Source organism: Emys orbicularis, chromosome 9 (genome assembly GCF_028017835.1).
Source record: "Emys orbicularis isolate rEmyOrb1 chromosome 9, rEmyOrb1.hap1, whole genome shotgun sequence".
NCBI classification, from domain to species: domain Eukaryota; kingdom Metazoa; phylum Chordata; order Testudines; family Emydidae; genus Emys; species Emys orbicularis.
In genome coordinates this window covers 79,698,579-79,720,919 of record NC_088691.1, presented here as the reverse complement: position 1 = coordinate 79,720,919, position 22,341 = coordinate 79,698,579, and the positions used below count along the sequence as shown (strand labels likewise).

Sequence of the window (22,341 nt, the reverse complement as noted above, 5' to 3'; positions counted from 1 at the left end):
AACACACACTGATATTGGGAAGTTTAGAAATGTATCCAAAATATAACTCAGGTGCTTCTCTAATGAAGCAAGGGAAAAAAATAATAACCATGTGTGGGTATGCCTGAATAATTCAGATCCAGTCTACAGTAGAACCTCAAAGATACAAACATCAGAATTACATACTTACCGGTCAATCGGACACCATGTGGACCCAGAAGTAATCAATCAGGCCGCAGCAGAGACAAAACAAGACAACAATCCCCCCCCCCCCCGAAAATACTGTACTGCCTCAGGGGCTCAGGGCTTCAGCCACGGGGGAGTGGGAGGGAAAGGCAAGAGGAGCTGCAGCTGCAGGGTGGGGGAGGTCAGGCTCCAAATGGCTTCTGACCCTTGGGAGTACCAGGGCTCAGTGCTTTAGACCCTTGGGAGTGCTGGGGCCCAGGGCTCCAGCCCTGAGGCTCCATTCTTGGCTTCAGCCCTGCAGGGGATGCCGGGGGCTCAGGGCTCTAGCTACAGGGGGAGTGCCAGTTTTAGCTGAAACTGAGAGCAGAGCTGTGGGGAGCCCTGAACCTTGGCAACCGTTCCCCCACCCCCACCCCGGGGTGGAAGCCAGGAACGGAGGCTACCCCCCATGAGGCTAAAACCCAGAGTGGAGCTGCGGGGCTGAAGCCCCAAGCCCTAGGTTCCCCCCAGGTCTAAAGCCCTGAGCCCTGGTGCTCCCGCATGCCAGAAGCCCTGAGCCCCCTGCCCAGAGCCCTGCCATCCTGACTGTCAGAAGCCCCGACACCTCCCGCCCCCAGCCCAGAGTCCTGACCTCGCCTATCCTGTGGCTGCAGCCCCAACCCACCCTATGGCTGAAGTCCATAAGTCTTATTCAGGGTTATGAACATTTCAGAGTTATGAACAACCTCCATTCCTGAGGTGCCCATAACTCTGAGGTGCTACTGTAGTATGTTTCAGTAGATTTCATATTAATTTTCAAGTATTATTAATTCACAGTGCATTCCTATACATCAATCCTTTAGGCAGGCTTGTCTGGTAATATTTTGTCTTATTGCTTAATTTTTTTACCATTTACTCTCTTCTTAGCACTTGATCTTGCAAGTTGCTGAGCAACTTCTGTAGGTAGTGAAGACAATCACACGTTGCAGCAAAAAGCCTTTAACTACCTGGTTACTTGTTTAATGCTGTACATTTAGTCACTTACATCTGCTCTTGAGTTTGATTTTGTCTTTCTTTTCCTGCCTTTTGTTTTCTTCTCTTCGTCTGTGGTAGGCTTTCCCTGATCTGACAGCTCTGCTGATTTCCTTTCTGGTTCCTGAGAAACGGGTGTAGTAGGCTCTTCCTCTTCCTCCTCTGGAGGAAGTGATAAGGGCTCGAGGTAGTAGCTTCGTGGCTTGGGCTTGGGATGTGTGTGGTATAGGAGAAGATGCTGCTGCTCCTCATACTTTATCACTTTCCTATCAACACGAACTGTACCAAACCAAGCCCAGGAGAGTGGGGCAGGATTTTTATGACCCTCAAATAAATCCCAAGAGGACACTTTCTGTTTTGTTGATACTTGAAGACCCTGTTTCGAAATACAAAGTACAACAGCATTCTTAAAATGATATCTTAACAACAAAATAATGTGAATTACCTGAATTTGTACTATGGTTAAAACCACTGTATGGATATTTTTTTCCCTCAACACAAAAACTATCATTTACATGTTTGTATGGGGATTCAACTAGCATCCAAGGCTGGCACTTGTTAGAATGAATCAAGCTACATTTTCAGTTTTGTAAGTTAATAGCGGTACAGAATTTTTTGAAAATGTGCTTATTTTCCAATAAATTTCTTACGTTTCATCTATCATGCAACAGATTATCTGCACTGATTTCCAAGGAAGCTACCTTTTAAATAACAAAAATTATTAATCGCCAGATTAAGACATAGGACCAAAACACTCATTAAGTACATATATTTAAAATATGTAAAAAGTATGTAAATGTTCATGAAGCTAGACAGCTTTCTGAGGACTACTCATCCAAGGAAACTGGTCTGCACTGTTCGTTTATGAAATGTCTGGAATAAGAAATGTGTTTCCAACATACCAGTTTCACATAATAGCACTGAGATAACTCAAGCTGCCCACTCCAGCCCAAAAAGACCCTCCTTGAAAGGAGAAATAAATGTGCATGATTTAACTTGCTTTATAGAGCAGCACTTCCCAAACGTTGAGAAGCAGAGACCACTCTCTCCCTTCAGGAAAACTCAATCAATTGAGCTCCTTTACCTCTCTACCAAATCCCTCCAATGATTTTTAAAGGTATACCCATCTTTAGTTATATGTCTGATGTGCCTTGTGGCTAGACCTTGCGTGAGAGCACACTTCACTTTTTGGGAAAGGCTGTTAGTGAGGATAGATGATTGTGTCTCAGTGGGGCAACAGTTTTTCTCAGAACTACTCTGCTAGTCGCCTCCAAGGTATACATTATTTCCGTTTGGTAACATGCATATCAGATGGCAGTCAAGACCCTAGATTGTAAAATGAAGCAATACAAATTTCAAAACTAAATAGCTTAGTAATTGAACCTGAATCACAAACTCTGGGACTTTTGTTTGTAGGAGTTCATAGTAACCTTTCATTCAATTTTAATTTGTGTGAGTTTTGTACAGCCAGTTTTATAAATGAATTAAATAAAAAATGAAGTGAAACAATCAAAACTGCTGAATTTTGCTTGGTACTTACACAAGACTATGTAAAAACCATAGCATTTTCCATTGCTTACACAAAACCAAATCTATCCAAGCTTCTCAAAACATTTGCAAATATCAGTGAGCTGTTCCTTGAGGATGGACTGAGTTTTCATTGGCAATGAAATCTAGAAAGTGTCACCCACTGAGTGTGAATTTTCATACAACTCAAATAAAAATGTATGTTATCTCTGTTGACATTAAAGCATACCTGTACCAGTAAAAGGTAAATTATCTTGAAAAAGATTTTTCTAAAAGGTATTGTTCCATGAGGTTGAGAATTATCGATCTACCAAGAACATCCATTTCTCCTCTCAACTTGGTAACATTATGACCATTTTTAGAGTGATTATGTATAGAAAGACAAGCTGTTGTTTCTGTTTTTTAAGGAAGGTACATTAAAACAGAAGTACAGTACTTCCATAAGTTTCAGATACAGTCAGACACTGTAAAAAATTATATCAAACTGTTTATTTGACTTTCATATGCATGAGAAAGTCATAATAAAACTGAGATGTTAAGGTAAACATTTACTCTTGCCTGTTTCTTATCTATGGAGTCAAATCCTGCAATTTTGTTTCCTTTGGTGTCAATCAAAGATCCCATTGGCTCACAGGTGATAATGTCACACGTCTGTTTTGGCAAAGGTAGCAACTGGCGAACTTTGTCAATACTTTCCGAACACTTGTCTCCTAGCTCTTTCTAACAAAAAAGAGAAGTTAAAATGTTACAATGCTTTCACAATTCAAAGACAGCAAGTTCCCAGATGAATCACTTCCTTGTACTTTTACTAAATATAATCAAGTGTTTTAGCTTGGCCTTTGTTGCACCTATAAATTGCCTTGTGCACTTCCTTTTTATTTGAACAGAACACTGAAGAGATAAACAGGATTTAAGTGAAATGCTGATTTAAAAGTCTCAAACGGCTAAAAGTATGATGATACTCCTTCAGGGTATTGCTAGGGCACTTGTTGCTGAAATCTCTTTTCCTTTCAACCGCCCTGACAATAAAACTGATAAGATTAAAAGGTGGGCCTAAAATGTGATTTAACAGGAGTGCAGTTAAAAATCAGAGGTCCAAAACTTACTTTCAACTTTTTCACTAAATTCATGTATGCCCTTTTGTTCTCTTCAGACCCCCCTTGGGATGCATTTGATAGGTCAGAGGCTAAAGTTCCATTGATGAGAACACCCAGCATATCAAGCACAGTTGTGAATAATTCACTAAGAGGTAAAGAGACAAGTATTATGTTGCAGCTTGAAGAGCAATACTGACACATCTTGTTAACTCAACATTTAAAATTCTATTATGTTTATAGTAACATGATTGTCAATACATCTCAGAAATAGATTATGGCAAAGACTACGGACACTTATTTAGGCATATGGGACCAGATTTTTCAAGCATATTGTGCATACACATGAACTCCAGGGAGCTTGTACAATCCCTGTACACATACAGGTGCATGGTCAAATATGTGCACACAAATATTTGCAAATCGGAGCCACTGTAGATTGTAACATCACATAAACTGCCAGCATAAATGGTCATTAGAAAAAATAGGACCTGATTCAGGAAAGCACTTAAGCACATGCTTAAATACATCCCTATTCAGAACAGTATTTAAGGAGGTACTTTATTTTAAATTCTTGCTTAAGTGCTGTCCCTCCTAGGAGTGCTTCCCCAAATCAGGGCTGTAACTACAATAAGCTACAATAAACACCTGAATATGACTATCTGGATTTTCATTCAAAGCATTATAGATATTAATGAATTATTGAATTATAATAAGAGTAACATACTTGTTGGTTTGCATATCGACAGTTCCTGAAGTAATTATCTGAAGCAGCAGAAGTGCCCAGTCTGTAGTCCACTGCGTGCTTCTCTGCACAGTGTCAAACATTCCACCCACCTACAGGCAAAACAAGAGAACAGAGAGAACTCAAATAATATGTTTATATCTTTGAATATTTATTAGTTACACTATATATGATGATGGCTTTTTTCTCTACTGAATAATTTATACATTAACTTGATAAATTCTTTGGCAAAAAGACTTGATTCTCCCTGCCTCAACACAACAACACTGCATAAAAAAGTGCTGAAAAATGAAAGATCAGCAATATCAAATTTAACGCTCGATCCAACACCCACTGAGGTCAATGGAAAGATTCTCACTGATTTCAAAGAGTGTTGAATCATATCCTTAAAGGGTATCACTTTTCTTTGTCCAAAATGAGACTAAAAATAGTTAATGTTGCTGCTGTTGAAAGATCTGAAGGATATTATTGAGCACACGTTTGATCAATAACACTCGTTCATAGTTAGATTGGAATGGCTGAAACTAGTCTGATGCCTTTTCCATGGGAAGCACATGTCCCTCACATCCCAGTTGCTGAAGAGCTGGGACTCCATAGCCAATGCCCTGTCAATAAATCTCCTCATCAAGATTAGATTGGAGGGAGGATCATTGCGAACTTCTGGTCTGAAGCCACATACTAGGAAGATACTTAATAATTAAATCTTTATTTGTTGCTTCTCTCACTATAGATACAATTTAGTCTTCCTCAGTAAAGTCTAAAGCTTTAAAGATGACTGTTTCCACACTGGTTTTTCTGTACAAGGAATGTTCTTATTATTTGCAGACAAACAGTCCTAAGTCCCAGTCATGCACCCACTGAAGTCCACATTACTTGTGACATTGACTTAAATAGGAGAAGGATTGGACCTGTACGTTGTAGAGGTGCCCAGCATTGCACCTTCTTTCTTGGCTAAAACCTGCTGCCTGATTATACCCAGCTATTTTGTTTTATTTTGGGGCTTCCCCATTTTGTATTTACATGCTGCTTCCAAGCATTGGCTATTCTGCTGTGCTCAGCATTTATTGGGAGTTACATTAAAATAAAGAAAATGCTCTTAGGCCAAGTCTCATTAACTTTTACATAGCAGTTGGCGGTCTAGGTAGAAACTGCCAAAGCTGACTTTGGAATTTAGCCATGCAGCTGCCACATGTGGCTGAATCTTCTAATTATGGTTGAGATTTTCTGAGCTTGTGACAAGTGCGTGTTTCCAAAAAAAAGGTCTGTTTTATATCAAAATATAGTGACCAAATAGGTAAGGACTATGGCTTTCAGCTTTCAAAAAAAAACGCAGCACATTTGTGACATTCTCCAATGATCTTGCAGGGAAGGGAAACAAGGAAAAGAGGGAAGAAAGGACAAGAGAAAGAAAAAAAAAAAGTTTAATCTGCTAGGGACTTTGCTATTGCTATTTGATTTTATGTAGAAGGTGCTAAGATACCATGGTGATGGGCAGCAGTATAAAACCCAATAGACAGGCAGTCAGACTTTGTTACGCTCCATCTCTCTTGCGTCTTACCATCAACTGCAAACTAATTTCTGTCAATGGCTATTTTCAAATTTAGATACTATAAATATGAAGGGAAATATATTCATGCATCTTTCTTACCAAATTAAGACGTAGTTGTAAGGCTTCATGCATCATCTGCCTAGCTTTAACATCATCCTGGTATCGTTCTTCCCTCCAGTTACTTAGGATCTAAGAACAACAGCCATTTGAATAAAAGTAGGTTTTTCCCATTTAACTGTTAAATATTTCTACCCATCACTTCTTGATACGGTCTTCTTATTTACAAAGAACTATGGAACAATTTTCTCACTTTTAATCTTCATGTCTTTATTGAACTTGGGCTTGATAATAGATGTGATACTTATTTGTTAGCTTTGACTGTGAGGCTATATCTTACTACACTTCCTTCAAAGAGAAAATAAGCAGTTTTGTCATCCAGTCTGTTAAAAGTATAATTTCCCCCAAACATCATAGCACCATGGGCTAGACACATGGAACTCAGACAGCCGCTGCTGCTCCTCCATTCTGTCCTAATGGACACCACAGATCAACAAAGACAGGATTGCATGGAAGAGGGTGCAAGTCAGAGCTTAGATGGATTTAGGTGAGAACCTATAAAAATAGTTTTAAAAAAAGAGGAGGGCCAGGGAGCAGTAGCAGAAATGGAGAAAAGCAGCATCAAGGAATGGATCAAATGAGGATGGGGAGCAAAGCCAGGGACTGGATCTGAATATGGGGGAAGGTTGCTATTATTAATTTGTATTGCGGTAGCATCTAGAGACTGAAAACAGGTTTGAGGGCTCCATTGTACCAGACACTGTCCACACACTGATAAAAAGACAGTCTCAACCTCCACCAGCTTACAATATTGAGGGCTAGCATGGGAATCTGGTGGGAGCAGAGGAACTGGTGTAGAAGTGGCAGGGAGGGTGTATGTGCGTGTGTGTAAGTTACCTGAAAAAAGGTTGCAGGGTTGCTTTGCTTTGGGGAATGGGATAATTTGGGGATACTAATTTTTTTGGTAATAATTTATCTATTTCTAATTATGCATTTACTCAAGAAAGAGACCTTTTTTCCAGAAAAATCGAAGTTTTTATTATTTTATAAACTCAGGAGACATGAAGCACTGGGAGGGATTTCCCTGTCATGAAAACAGTCTACCATTGCTTCTCAGAAAAGGTCTGAAATCAGACCCTGGATTACTTACATTTTTGTTCTATTATTTTTAGAAACACTCTAAGAAAGTTATTGGTCAGTGCAAAGGGGAAAATTATTTTTAAATTGCTATTAAAGGAACATTTACTCATTCTTATGAGCGGATAAACTAAAGTTCTCTTCATCTTTGATTCTTCTTTCATTTGATGATTCATTTCTGAAAATCAGGGTGTTGAACCTTTAAGAACTTTCCCAGGTTTGCATGATCCGATACACATAAAACTGATGGCACAAATATCAAATGGAGGGTGCTCAGTATTATGTGTTTGTTTTACCTGATTAACTTGATTTTGCAGTGATGTTAGAAGCCCTTCCCGTTGCTCATCCTGTCCCTTAAGGCAAGTAAGTACCAAAGAAAGGAAAGGTTGCTGACTCAAAAGAGACATGCTTTAAAAGAGGCAAAACACATAAGATTCAATTAGTAAGGTTATTTTGATACTTCCCGTCTCCATTCCCTTCCTTCCCTATAATTTTCCCCTACACGAAAATGCTGCTCAGACCTATCTTGGTTTCTGTTTTAGTAAGTTACAGCCTCACAAGCCAGAAATTAAACAAAGTGTAAAGCAGACAGTGTATCAAAGTGGGCCAATCCAAGCATAAAGGGACAAATCCTGAAGTCTTTACTTGGAACCTACATTTGTGGTGCTGAACCCTCAACTCCTGGTTCAGTCAATAGGAGATGAAGAGGCACAGCACCTTGCAGGAGACACTCAAGCCTTACTCTGGAAAACATGTTTTAATCCATGTTAACTAACCCTTGTTAAAATTCTCATGAACACACAGCAGGTGTAGTTTTAATCCATGTTAGCTGGGCAAGATAAACCCCAGACTCCTCCTGAAAGTTTACCTCATTCTGATAAAATGGATTAAAATTACACTGGCCTTGTCCTCACTAGGATTTTAACAGGTATATTTTAACTAAAGCTAACTACCCAGTGTTAAAATCCTAGTGAAGACAAGGCAGTTGGAGTTTTAATCAATGTTAGTGGGTCCTGGTAAATTGTTCAGGGATTTTAACAAAGGTTAGTTAACATGAATGAAAAATATAACTTTTTCCTAGTGAAGACACAGCTGCAATAAAACTACCACTAAAGGGTATAGGTACTGTGTCAGAGTAAGAATGTCAAGACCCAGTCCAATGAGATATATATTAAGATATATTCCAACAGAAATTGACATAAATTTGGAAAGGATAAAAAAAAAGTAAAAACAAACTTCCGCAGAGGCCTTTGCATTCATATAAATTCAATACATGCAATTATTTTACCAGTGTTTTAAGCTACGTCTGCACTATGATCTAGGGATGTGATTCTCCTGCTTGGGTATACATTAGGGTTCCCAACTTTGGTTGGACATATTCCTGGAGATTTCAGCAGATGACATAATCTTTAAAGAAAGATAAATATTAAATTCCTGGACACTCCAGGACAATCATAGAATAATCAGGGTTGGAAGGGACCTCAGAAGGTCATCTAGGTCTAACCCCCTGCTCAGAGCAGGACCAATCCCCAGACAGTTTTTTGCCCCAGATCCCTAAATGGCCCCATCAAGGATTGAACTCACAACCCTGGGTTTAGCAGGCCAATGCTCAAACCACTGAGCTACCGCTCCCCACTGAAAGTTTGGTAACCCTAGTACATATACATGTTAGCTCTCATCAAGCTATCATGAGTATAAATAGCAGTATAGCCATGGTTGCAAGGCTATAGGCAATGGAGTACATAGTACATAGCCACCAGTTTCAGGCAGCTTTGCTATTTATACTCATGCTAGCTCAATGACACCTAGAGAGAGTATACATATAACAAGCAGAGGAATCACACCCCTACCTCATAATGTAGACATAGCTTTAGCTGGGTAACACTCACTGAAAGTTCTGTACACCATTATATAGTGTAAAAAGCAACAGAGAGTTGTTCTGACGAAGTGGGTATTCACCCACGGAAGCTTATGCTCCAGTACATCTGTTAGTCTTAAAGGTGCCACAGGACTCTCTGTTGCTTTTTACAGATCCAGACTAACACGGCTACCCCTCTGATACTTGACATTATATAGTGGTGTACTTAAATGTACATATTCATTTCAACATCTATGTACAACTGTTCAACAGATATATTTGGCATTTTTGCTCTTATAATTCAGAGAATAAGTAGCTAGAAGGGTCAGAAAAACTCCAAAGCTATAAAAAAAATGCAGAACATCTTTTCTATTGAAAGCATAAGTCAAAGTGTGATTTTGGCCAGAGTAGTGGCCCTAAGGATGGCACTGTAGCAACCCCTATTTATTCTCTCAATAACTTCCATAACACATTTGCTCAGCAGACAAGTCAAACATGGATTGTTATAATTGCTACCGTTGCCATTCAATCTGATCTGAAAAATCAAACTGCATCCTCCAACTCTTACATCACCATCACCACCGCAAATGATAATAAAAATTCTCCAATCAGGAGCTTATCTGACAATGATGATGACGTATAACTAAGGCAAAACAGAATTTAACACTCTCCCATAGTGGTACAGGCTCTGCCATGCAAGCACCAGTAAAAGCTCATTTTTTTATCAAGTAAGTGCAATGCCAACAGACCCCGATCGTCGGCAGGCGGGATCAAACCAGGGACCTCAGTGCATGAGCCTCTACTGCATGAGCTAAAATCCAACTGGTTGTTAGCTAAGGCTGTAGAACAGGCTCATGAATCTCTCACTCTCTCTCTCTCTCTCTCTCTCTCTCTCTCACACACAGTGGTCTCGGTGGCACTAGAGGGGACAGAACACCACACCCAGACGGTGTGTGGGTTACATAAGCAGATATGTCTCAGACAGTATGCCTTCACTAAAGCACTGCAGGTGTAATTTCCACCTTAGATAGACATATCCACACTTGCTCTGATTGAGCTAGTGTGCTAAAAAGAGAAGCGAATCCACACTGGCATAAGTGGCAGGAGAGTCTAGCCACTCAAGTATGATCCCATCTGAAAACAAAAGGTAATACTTGGGTGGCTATTCCCTCCCGCTGCCACGGATATACTTCTATTTTTAGTGCACTAGTGTGGGTATGTCTACCCAAGCTGGAAATTACACCTTCCAGCTTTGGTGCAGACATACTCAAAGGCACACAGAAAGAGTAGATATGATAAGACTATGATAGCTTTCTCTTGAGTGCCTCTGGTTCCGTGCACAGGGATATCTAGGCAAAAGAAACTTCCAAGTCTTAATATGTGGATGAGAAGATCATATCAAAGGAGGCGTTTACATTTTCTTTGCACTAGGAAACTTTTATGGGAAGAAAGTACTTAGACAGATTTGACTGGTTCCATCTTACCCAAAGTGGAGTCTTGCTAGTGAAACAGCAAATTGGCAACTGTTGGGAGATTATTTAAACTAGAAGCTCAGTAAAAACAAATAGGTACACCTCTACCCTGATATAACGCGACCCGATATAACATGAATTCGGATATAACGCGGTAAAGCAGCGCTCCGGGAGGGGGGGGGCTGCGCACTCCGGTGGATTAAAGCAAGTTCGATATAACGCGGTTTCACCTATAACGCGGTAAGATTTTCTGGCTCCCGAGGACAGCGTTATATTGAGGTAAAGGTGTACTGAGGAATACTCAAGTTAGTCAAAAAAATATGCTAAGGATGTCAATAACCTAAAGGTATCTTTGTATCCAATAAAGGGTAGGGCAGAAATTATAGCAGAATTGGAGAAGGAACCAGCTTGAGATCAGAGAGGTAAGTTTTTTTTTTTTTTTTTGAAAAAGTGTGTGGCAAGGACAAAGGAATTAAATAATATATGGACATGGCAAATAAAATGAAACCAAACCTACGCGTCTCTATACCAACCAGTATGCCTGGCAATGAAGATGACCTTGAAATAATAGGCATCTCTGAAATATGTTGCAATGACAAAATAAAATATACTATAAATTATACAGGAAGGATAGGTTAGGTTGCAGAGGTGGGGGAATAGCACTATATCAAAATTATTCCCATAGAATCTAATGAGAACCATACAGTAGGGTCCATATGGATAAAAATGCTAAGCAATAAGAATACAAATGTTTTGGTAAGGTCATACTACTGACCTCTTGATCAGAAAAAGTATGCTAAGCGCACAATGCTGAGGGAAATCAAAAAGATAACAAAATATAATGATGTTGCAATAATGGGTGACTTCAACTGCCTGCATAATTGAATAATTAAATATCACAAGTTTTAGAGAATTTGGCACCTTAAACAACTGCTTCTTGGAACAACTACACAAAAGGAGAGGTTGTTAAGTATTTAAAGTTAAAGGAAGTAATTAATAGCAGTATTCAGGGTAATTCCTATAGTAACTCTAATGATATACAAGGGAGTAGTGCAGGTCTTGGCACAAGATTATCAATTTTTCTTAGGCAAAATTGGCAAGTTTCTGAGAGCCACCTGTGTGTGTAAATTTAGGTATGACACTGCCAAAATGCAACATTTTCACAGTAATTAAGACTGACATCTTAATGGTAATGAAAATACCCTGTGCTGGAGGGAGGCAAGTGAGGGCAGTTGTGATTTAGGGGTATTAAATATGTATCCATTTCACATCCCTTGACCGATGAGATTTGCAACAGCAAAAAGACACACCTCTGCTTTCAACATGCCTTCTGAAATCGCATACAAACATTTTCAAAGGTTGTACCTTTTTTGCTTTTGTCTATCTCTCTCCTTCTTTGAGGACGATCCCAAATGCTGACCTTTCTCCAGCTCTTCTCCAGCTGCTTTCAGGACCCTACCCTGAACTGAGGTAGGCAGTTTTGCAATCAAGGGAGCCACCAACCATACGCCTCGTCGTTCAGAAGAGCTAAAAGCAGAATCACAAACTTATTTCATCCAAAATCTCAATCTACTCTTCACATCACTCTCAGTCATTGTAACCAATGCAATGAGACAGATGATATAGTTTTTCTGGGATAGCTAGCATTTGCTGAGCAGCCACAAATGCTACATTCCAAAAATTCTGGGATAACACCAATGTTTACTGTTGAACAAAAGTAAAAAACCAGTAACCTTCAGGTAACATTTCCTGAACATTCCCATTTCAAGTGCAAAAAGCCTTTTTAAGTTTCAAAATTTTCATTTCATTCTATGCATTATTAACCATTATGTCAGTTAAAATAATTAAAATGGTGCTACACAAAAATACCTTAGGAATGTCTTTTTACCATTCTGTCTTGTATTAGTTGTGTCAGCATTTCCAACAGAGTTTGGATTGAAGAGGCCTATACCAGAGTTAGAAGAGTTATTGTTTAGATCAGCGGATTGCTGAAACACCTCTATTGTCGCCTTTGCAATATTATCCAATAAGCTGTTCATTTCAGCCACAGACCCAGAACCCTACAGTGAAACATAAGTAAACTAGCATATTCATGGTATGTTTGCTCGTGGACTAGGTTCAAATTTTACATACTTTATTAAATTAAATATTTTATAAGTACATTAAAAGAACCAAATACTTACAGGCTCCTTCATGCACTGTTTGATCATTAGCTGGAGTTCCAACCAAGATTGCCTGAGAGTCCATTGATCTAAGTTCTGAGTAAAATTATTAAAATGAAATATGTGTCAGGTTTATTGTAGAAATTTTTTAACTCTCTTAATTGGAACAATTAAAATCATGTCACTACAGTAGATTATCACGCTGATCTTTAAAACTTTGGAAGCTGTAAGTTTTTCAAAGCAATTCAAGGACCTATCAGCCCAGTCGTTATCCCTTTGCATTCTCCCTACCCCCAAAATCAGCTCATCAATATTTTTAACCAGTTCAAATTTTCTGATGCAGCAAGGGCTGTTCATTACAAATTGTACTGACAAAACTATCAAATCAAGTTCAACATTATGTCACCTAAATATGATTAAACTATAATCCCAACAGGGTTTGATCATAATTATCTGATGTGAGGATGAATATGATTTGACCTTGTCCACACTGGCCAGCATCATGTTAGCTAACTCAATTCTTCACAATGGTATTCAAACATGATACAATTTTCTAGTGAAGACATGTCCAGAGAGGAAGTAGATGGTAAAACAACCCATTAGGCTTGAAATCACTGTTGTAACAAATTCTGTATTCTTCTAAACATTGTCCTGTAGTTAATGTGTTCTTGGCTTTAGTACCTCCTACTATTTACATACAGTCATTTGGATGCAATGGGAGTTCCTGATCTTCTTATGTATTGCATATGAAATTAACACCACAAATGTGATGATGTGAAAGTAATCCGCTGTATCTATCCTGGAAGTGGTAATGACATGGCTAAAATCATGCTGTCAGTTATGTTTTCTAGGGGGCTCTGTAAGTGGTTATTTTCCACTATCAAATTTTATATTAGAGTAAAAAACAAGAACCTGAGTGGGTTAACAATTTCCAAATCAAATCAATGCCAAAAATAAAGCCACCTCTCAACTACTGTAGATTGTTAATTGAGAGGAGATTATTTTCCCATTGACACACTGGGGCTTTATACAGGTGCAGTAATTTCCGTAAGTGTTTTTCATTTATTTTCCCCACATGAACAGGGGAAACAGAACCTCGAGGTAATTCCATTATTAGGCTGGGATTTACCACCTGAAGAATGGATAGGGGGTTTGGTCCCTGTCCACTGTCTACCATGCTAATATTGTTTCTTGTTTCCGTGTATTCCCTCATTTGTCTGTATCCAGCCATTGTCTTTTCTTATACATAGATTAGAAGCTCCTTGGGGCAGGGATGGTCTTTTTGTTCTGTGTTTGTACAGCTCCTAGCACAATGGGGTCCTGGTGGATGACTAGGGCTCCTAGGCACTATGGTAACACAAATAATAAATAACAAAGATATCTGGGGATTGGCTGGAGTTCAGGGCTGTGTGTGCAAAACCCTGTGCCTCTGCACTGGCTCATGTATCCTGCAACAGAGCTGTCCTGCCAGCAATGTCTCCACCCACTGCTGCCCTGGAACCCACCTCAAAGACAGCACAGAGATTGTTTTTACCTAACAGTTAATACAGCCCCAGAATTGATTCACTTTTCACTGGATTCCCTGGTGATTGCTAGGATGGGGTGGGAGTGATTAGAGTAGTGCCCCTGTCTTTTCCACAAGTAGATCCCTGACTCCTCTGGAGAACCCTCTGTGGTATTGGGCGTGGGAGGTGCTGGGGAGAGACATCAGACCACTTTCTCTTTTCCATAAAGGGTAGGGACTCTTTTCACATAGATCAGCTTGGTGTGACCTGGCACACATTTTGGTGTTTGGGCGTATATGGAAAGCAAGGGAAGTTACACCTGATGAGTGTTTACTGTACATAATAATTCCCACATGCAGATCTGAATAATTAGGGTTTGCAGGCATGATGTGACTACACCCTAATAGGCTATACGCTGAACTGACATGTTTCCAGACCAGGATTCATAGAGGGTCAATCATTCTGTTGAAGGAAACAGACAGCCACCAGATATCTACAGCGTAATATGCTTCTTGGAGCAACTGGTCCTGGAACCCACCAGAGGAGAGGCAATTCTTGATTTAGTCCTAAATGGAGCAAAGGATATGGTCCAAGAGGTGAATATAGCTGGACCGCTTGGTAATAATGACCATAATATGAATAAGTTTAATATCCCTATGGCAGGAAAAAACACCACAGTGGCCTAACACTGTAGCATTTAATTTCAGAAAGGGGAACTACACAAAAATGAGGAGGTTAGTTAAACAGAAATTAAAGGGTACAGCGCCAAAAGTGAAATCTCTGCAAGCTGCGTGGAAACTTTTTAAAGACACCATAATAGAGGCTCAACTTAAATGTATATCCCAAATTAAAAAACATAGTAAGAGAACCAAAAAAAGAGCCACCATGGCTAAACAACAAAGTAAAAGAAGCAGTGAGAGACAAAAAGGCATCCTTTAAAAAGTGGAAATTAAATCCTAGTGAGGAAAATAGAAAGGAAGGAGGATAAACACTGGCTAATGAAGTGTAAAAATACAATTAGGAAGGCCAAAAAAGAATTTGAGGAACAGTTAGCCAAAGACTCAAAAAGTAATAGCAATTTGTTTTTAAGTACATCAGAAGCGGGAAGCCTGCTAAACAACCAGTGGGGCCACAGGACGATCAAGGTGCTAAAGGAGCACTCAAGGATGATAAGGCCATTGCGGAGAAACTAAATGAATTCTTCGCATCCGTTTTCATGGCTGAGAATGTGAGGGAGATTCCCAAACCTGAGCCATTCTTTTTAGGTGACAGATCTGAGGAACTGTCCCAGATTGAGGTATCATTAGAGGAGGTTCTGGAACAAATTGATAAATTAAAGAGCAATAAATTACCAGGACAAGACGGTATTCACCCAAGAGTTCTGAAGGAACTCAAATGTGAAATTGCAAAACTACTAACTGTAGTCTGTAACCTATCATTTAAATCAGCTTCTGTACCAGATGACTGGAGGATAGCTAATGTGATGCCAATTTTTAAAAAAGAGCTCCAGGGGTGATCCTGGCAATTACAGGCCTGTAAGCCTGACTTCAGTACCAGGCAAACTGGTTGAAACTATAATAAAAAACAATATTGTCAGACATATAATAGATGAACATAATTTGTTGAGGAAGAGTCAACATGGTTTTAGTAAAGGGAAATCATGCCTCACCAATCTACTAGAATTCTTTGAGGGGGTCAACAAGCATGTGGACCAAGGGGATCCAGTGGATATAGTGTACTTAGATTTTCAGAAAGCCTTTGACAAGATCCCTCACCAAAGGCTCTTACGCAAAGTAAACTGCCACGGGATAAGAGGGAAGGTGCTCTCATGGATTGGTAACTGGTTAAAAGATAGGAAACAAAGGGTAGATATAAATGGTCAGTTTTCAGAATGGAGAGAGGTAAATAGTGGGGTCCCCCAGGGGTCTGTTCTGGGTCCAGTCCTATTCAACATATTCATAAATGAGCTGGAAAAAGAGGTAAACAGTGAGGTGGCAAAATTTGCAGATGATACAAAATTACTAAAGATAGTTAAGACTCAGGCAGACTGCGAAGAGCTACAAAAGGATCTCTCAAAACTGATGACTAGGCAACAAATGTCAGATGAAATTTAATGTTGATAAATGCAAAGTAATGCACATTGGAAAGCATAATCCCAACTATACATATAAAATGATAGGGTCTAAATTAGCGGTTACCACTCAAGAAAGAGATCTTGGAGTCATTGTGGATAGTTCTCTGAAAACATCCACTCAATGTGCAGCGGCAGTCAGAAAAGCGAACAGAATGCTGGGAATACTTAAGAAAGGGATCGATAATAGGACAGAAAATATCATGTTGCCTCTATATAAATCCATGGTACGCCCACATCTTGAATACTGTCTGCAGATGTGGTTGCCCCATCTCAAAAAAGATATATTGGAATTGGAAAAGGTTCAGAAAAGGGCAACAAAAATGATTAGGGGTACAGAACGGCTTCCATATGAGGAGAGATTAATAAGACTGGGACTTTTCAGCTTGGAAAAGAGACGACTAAGGGGAGATATGATTGAGGTCTATAAAATCATGACTGGTGTAGAGAAAGTAGATAAGGAAGTGTTGTTTACTACTTCTCATAACACAAGAACTAGGGGTCACCACATGAAATTAATAGGCAGGTTTAAAACAAATAAAAGGAAGTATTTCTTCACGCAACGCACAGTCAACCTGTGGAACTCTTTGCCAGAAGGTGCTGTGAAGGCCAAGACCATAACAGGGTTCAAAAAAGAACTAGATAAATTCATGGAGGATAGGTCCATCAATGGCTATTAGCCAGGATGGGCAGGAATGGTGTCCCTAGCCTCTGTTTGCCAGAAGCTGGGAATGAGCGACAGGGAATGGATCACTTGATTACCTGTTCTGTTCATTCACTCTGGGGCACCTGGCATTGGCCACTGTCGGAAGACAGGATACTGGGCTAGATGGACCTTTGGTCTGACCCATTAGAGCCATTCTTATGTTCTTATATAATACTTTATCATCTAAATCAGCATTTTTAAAAGTTCGTGTCGCGACCCAGTACTGGGTCACGGCATGTAAGGCACTGGGTTGCTCTGATCAGGACCGCCGACCGGGCCGTTAAAAGTCCCATTGGCAGTGCTGCCCAGCTGAAGCAGGATAGTGCCTACCTGTTCCAACACCGTGCTGCACCCCGGAAGCAGCCAGCAGCAGGTCCGGCTTCTAGGCAGGGGGGCCATGGGCCTCCGCACGCTGCCCCCGCCCCAAGCACCGGCTCCGCACTCCCATTAGCCAGGAACCGGCCAATGGGAGCTGGGGGGGGAGGGTGATGCCTGCGGGCAAGAGGTGCACGGAGCCGCTTGTGCGCCTCCGCCTAGGAGCCAGACCTGCTGCCAGCTGCTTCAGGCGCAGCCTGCCTCTGCACCCCAGCTGCGCCGCTGACTGGGAGCCACCAGAAATAAGTCCGCACCCCAATCCCCTGCCCCACCCCAAAGCCTGCATCCCCAGCCCAGAGCCCTGATCCCCTCCTGCACCCCAACCCCCTGCCCCAGACAAGACCCCCCTCCAAACCCGGAGCCCTGCCAACACCCCAAACTCCTCATCCCCAGCCCCGTTGGGTCGTGGGCATCAACAATTTTCTTCAACTGGGTCCCCAGAAAAAAAGTTTGAAAACCACTGATCTAAATTTCTGAATGCCATTAGTGCCAGCAGCAGGAGAAAAGAGGAAGGAGACTGAACTGATTGAAAGAGAGCTCTCCACACCAGGAGCTCTCTGCCAGTATTGCATACTCGTATTACTATAATGGTCAAACACTCCTAGACTAGACATGGACTAGGTCTCGAAACTCTAGCCAATATACTTTGTGCTTCTAATAGAGGATGAAATACATAAACGGACAAACCTGGATTTGATTTTGGAGCGTACGCTTGAATAGAAACTTTTGCTGGTCAATAAAAGTACTTGACAGGAAATGCCTATCAACTACAAAAAACAGGGAGAAAGGGAACTGAGGATTGTCAGCTCTTCTGCTTTCGGTTGGGGCTGGAGCCTGACTCACGATGACATAAGCAGCTCCAGCCCTTGCATGAATTTCAGCCCTGTCTGGGAGGGAAATCCCCTCTGATTGGCCACTATTCCCACTTCCCTCACTCTTGAGGAAGAACAGCTAATCAGGGCTGCTGCAGGAAGAGCCCCAGCTCCTCCCCATAGGAACTGAGAGAAAGGGAGGAGGAGAAAGGAGCAGACAGAGCCCAGTATCTCAGAGCGGTTCTGTTCCCCCCTCCCCAATCTTCTCCTGTGAACAATGGGTCAAGTCTCCTCTCTCCTCCTTCCTGCAACACCTAGAAAGGGAAAGGGGTGTGTGTGAAGAGACCGACCCTGAAGCTGCCTGGCCCCAAGGCTGGGGAAAAGAGAGAAGGGGGTGAAGAACCCCTGGAGCTGCCCCACTCCCAGGCCTGGGAAGAAGCGTAAGAGAACCCCATTGCAGCCGCTGCCCAGGCCTGGGAGGAGGGATCAAAAACCCCAGGAGTTGCATGAACAGCAGAGATGGAAGTGGCTGTACAGGCAGACATAACACTAATTAATTAAAATTATGAAGAGAAGTTGGAAGCACTGAACAACCAGTCAGTTATCAAGAGCTCCCTGCAGCAAGGGGACAAAATCACCACACTCAGATCTGGGAGAGCTGGCATTGGCAACACTAATTGCCTCTCATGGGGGGTGGGGGTGGGGGTGGGCAAAAGACAGGCCCAAAATGCTTTTTTAATTTTTATTTTAATTTCATGATTGGAGGGGAGGGGATCTGAGTAATTACTTTTGAACTTTTGCGGTTGGTAATACTGGGAATTGAGAGACATCTGCATTGAATTGATGGTGCTGTTGAATGAGATTTCAAGAGTTAATATCTTACAGAAGTAATTTGGAATAATTTTACATTTTATTACCTGAAGTATGCGCTTGATGTGTTGCCTTTGAGTGTTGTCACCCTCTGTGCATTCTTTAATACCATGAGGGTAACAGATAAGCTGCAGTAGTTTCTGTGCTTGCTTGTTTGAAAGAACAGGATCCAATATAAGATCTTTGTCCGTGCATAACCTCTCAGGCTCTTTCAAGCAGTGCTCTCCCACCCATTCCTGAAAGTAATCAAACAGCTGGATCGATAATGCCAATATAACACTCATTTTTCACAGATGCAATGCACACACAAAAATTTTTCCACATGCAGATATTCACAAACTGAAAACTGGTTCCACGTAAGTCTATATACTTGAAATTTCACCTTCATTCAATAACTTACAACCCTTAAAAGTACAGTACACTTTCAACTGTTTTCCAAAATTTGTTTCCTTAAAAAACACTAAAAGCAGCTTGATAATCAACTGATGCTACCAAATGCTATCCACAAGTTGCATGAGCACCTTTTACCAGCCAATTCATGGAGCATCACTGGCATTTCTCAGATAAGGCCTGCTATTCCAGCCACCAAAAGGGCAGGGTGTTTGAGGTGCAACTGGGAAAAATAGTGTTAATTAAAAAGACTGGGAGATACTGAAGACTACAGGCCAAATTCATCCCCACTTTAGCATCACTGACTTTTAAATGACACCTGGTCAAAGCCGAGCAAATACAAGGGAGAACTCAGATTCAAATACCGTAAGAAAAAGATGTACAGTACATCCTCATAAAGTCTGTTTTGCATTCAAACATATTAAAGCCTCTTACATGACAGATTTTTGACAAAAAGAATGTTGTCTATAAAGAAAAGCTAGAAACACCGTTTTACAAATTACCTGCTGGCAAATAGTTCTTAGCACATATCTAGCATATTCACTTAGACTAGCAGTTTCTAGGGAAATAGCTTTTCCACATTTCAGTGTGTGTGAGGCACCCCAAATTTCATCATCATTAAGGTCATCTAATAAACCTCTCATAGTGAAGTCCTCATTCTTCAAAGAGTTAACACCGCTGCTGCCAATTTCAGCATCACCTACACAGCAGAAGCACAGGAGTACAAAAGTGAAAATCTTATTGAAGTCTTGAGATTTTGAATTTTCATATTCAGTTAAGGAAGCATTCGAAGATATTTCCTAGCCGAGAAAAAACACAGAAATGAAGTTTGTGCACAGCCAAATTAGACAGCAAGCAACACAAAGAAAAACTGGATATTAGAAAAATACAATTTTTGAAAACGTTACTTCCTTATTTTGCTTCAAATATTTTTCATTTAAATGAAATTTACTTTTTCTGAACTAGGAAAAGTTACATAAACCAAACAAAGGAAGAGACTACATCCTTCCTACCCCCAGAAAAAAGAGTATGCATGTGTGCACAGGCTTGATTTGTCTGTAAAATAAGGAAAAGTTGGGTTACTCACCCTTTTAGGTGTCCCTTTTTTCCAAGTCTTCTCTCTTACTCTCATTTATTAACTCTCCATAGATCAAGAGACAAGTTTTGACTGGTGGTCACCTTAGCCCACCTTACCATGAACTTCTTGACAAGAGAGATTTATTTCCCTGGGAATGGAAAAGGGCAATGCATACTGAGGGAGCCCTGTCAGAAAGGGCAAACGTTGAATAACCCATCCTTTCTGCAAATCATCAGCATAACGGCACAAACTTGACCTGAATATTTAATTTCAGCAGTGGGAAAGGGGACAGACTAAGCAAAGTAAGATCATTTGGGCAAGAAGCAGAAGTAAATATTTGCATAATGCCCTATGTTGAAATGGCAACTAACAACCTTCGAAGAGTTTGAAATCTTACATCAAAGAGCTATCTCACAAAGCAAGATGTAACTACTATTTTTAACAGTGAGAAATAAACCCCAAATGCTAAATATAATTTCACAACTGTTGTGGGACCATCTGAGATTATGCATTATGTAGGAAAATAATTATGTTTCCAGGTGATACTTAAGTTAGTGGGACAACATACCCATTCTAGAATTTAGCAGACACTCTTGTGGACCTTAACTGGTTTGCCATATGCTCTCTCCAGCACTTATCGAACACCACAATTTGATCTAATGACAATCTCAATAACTAATATGGCACAGGAAGTCCAGATGATTCAGCCAATTAAAACACCTTGATACAGCCACATGAACAAATATTCCATAAAACATCCCCAGCAAGTCAATCACTATTTAAATCATCATCCAAGCATCTGTCCATCTTTCTGTTGTCCTTCATGTTTAAAAGTCTCTCCGCTATTCCAGCTCAACTCATTTAAAACAGGGACACCATATTTTGCTTTTTGGCTGTCTCTACAATGGGATTCTTTTGTTAAAATCTTCCACCATTGCTGCCACAGCAATACCAGTGATAATAACAAAGAAATTGCTAATGTAGACAGAGTTATAAGCAGCACTGGCATTTTGTACCAGAATCGTGTCTACACTTGCTCAGAGCAAGTCTACACAACAAGGTGCTTAAAATGTCAGCAGCTGCTGGTGACCTGTGTACGCTTGTTCTCCCACCACTACCGGTGGGAAGCTGCACCAGTGGCAGCAAAGGTGGGAAGTTTTAGGAAAAAATGTCCTTGTCTCAAGAAGATCTATTTCCCCAGATGAAATCCTCACAGTTTGTATCACTTTGATGTTATTCTCCAATAAACAGTACACTGAATCTCTCTTTAACAGGATTAAAACCACCTGTACTTTTTACTCATCAAAGTTAGAGGACACATTATGATAGACTGGCTTGTAACTGAACACTGCCTTCTTGTGTATAGAATAGATCACAACCTGCTGATACATCAGTTTATATGACTGATTGAGCTTGATGAGGCTCTGATTCTTCAACTAACTCTGCACAGCGGGATCCCTGCACTCATATGGAGGACTATTGAAGCCAATATATTTCCACACTTGCGTGGAGCCCTATCTGTGCCATCAGTTGCAGGATTTGGAACTAACATTTATGGTAAGATGGGAGACTTGCCACCAATCAGGTACTACAGTTATGACTTCTTATGAGAAATAGTTATAAACAGAGTTTCTACATCCAGCTTCAAGTATCGGGGGTAGCCGTGTTAGTCTGTATCCACAAAAACAATAAGGAGT

At 40.5% G+C, this 22,341-nt stretch overlaps 1 protein-coding gene across 1 annotated transcript in view; it reads right to left on the bottom strand.

Annotated features, from left to right (window-relative positions):
* MED12L (mediator complex subunit 12L) overlaps positions 1 to 22,341 on the bottom strand; it is a 306,083-nt gene that overhangs the window by 36,026 nt on the left and 247,716 nt on the right. The window contains exons 26-36 of the mRNA XM_065411423.1: positions 20,070 to 20,266; positions 19,224 to 19,412; positions 12,799 to 12,873; positions 12,485 to 12,675; positions 11,981 to 12,142; positions 7,582 to 7,693; positions 6,191 to 6,280; positions 4,525 to 4,634; positions 3,810 to 3,945; positions 3,256 to 3,423; positions 1,190 to 1,552 (exon numbers count right to left, since the gene is read on the bottom strand). Of these exons, the coding sequence (XP_065267495.1) occupies positions 1,190 to 1,552; positions 3,256 to 3,423; positions 3,810 to 3,945; positions 4,525 to 4,634; positions 6,191 to 6,280; positions 7,582 to 7,693; positions 11,981 to 12,142; positions 12,485 to 12,675; positions 12,799 to 12,873; positions 19,224 to 19,412; positions 20,070 to 20,266 (1,793 nt within the window). The remainder of the gene's footprint in view (positions 1 to 1,189; positions 1,553 to 3,255; positions 3,424 to 3,809; positions 3,946 to 4,524; positions 4,635 to 6,190; positions 6,281 to 7,581; positions 7,694 to 11,980; positions 12,143 to 12,484; positions 12,676 to 12,798; positions 12,874 to 19,223; positions 19,413 to 20,069; positions 20,267 to 22,341) is intronic.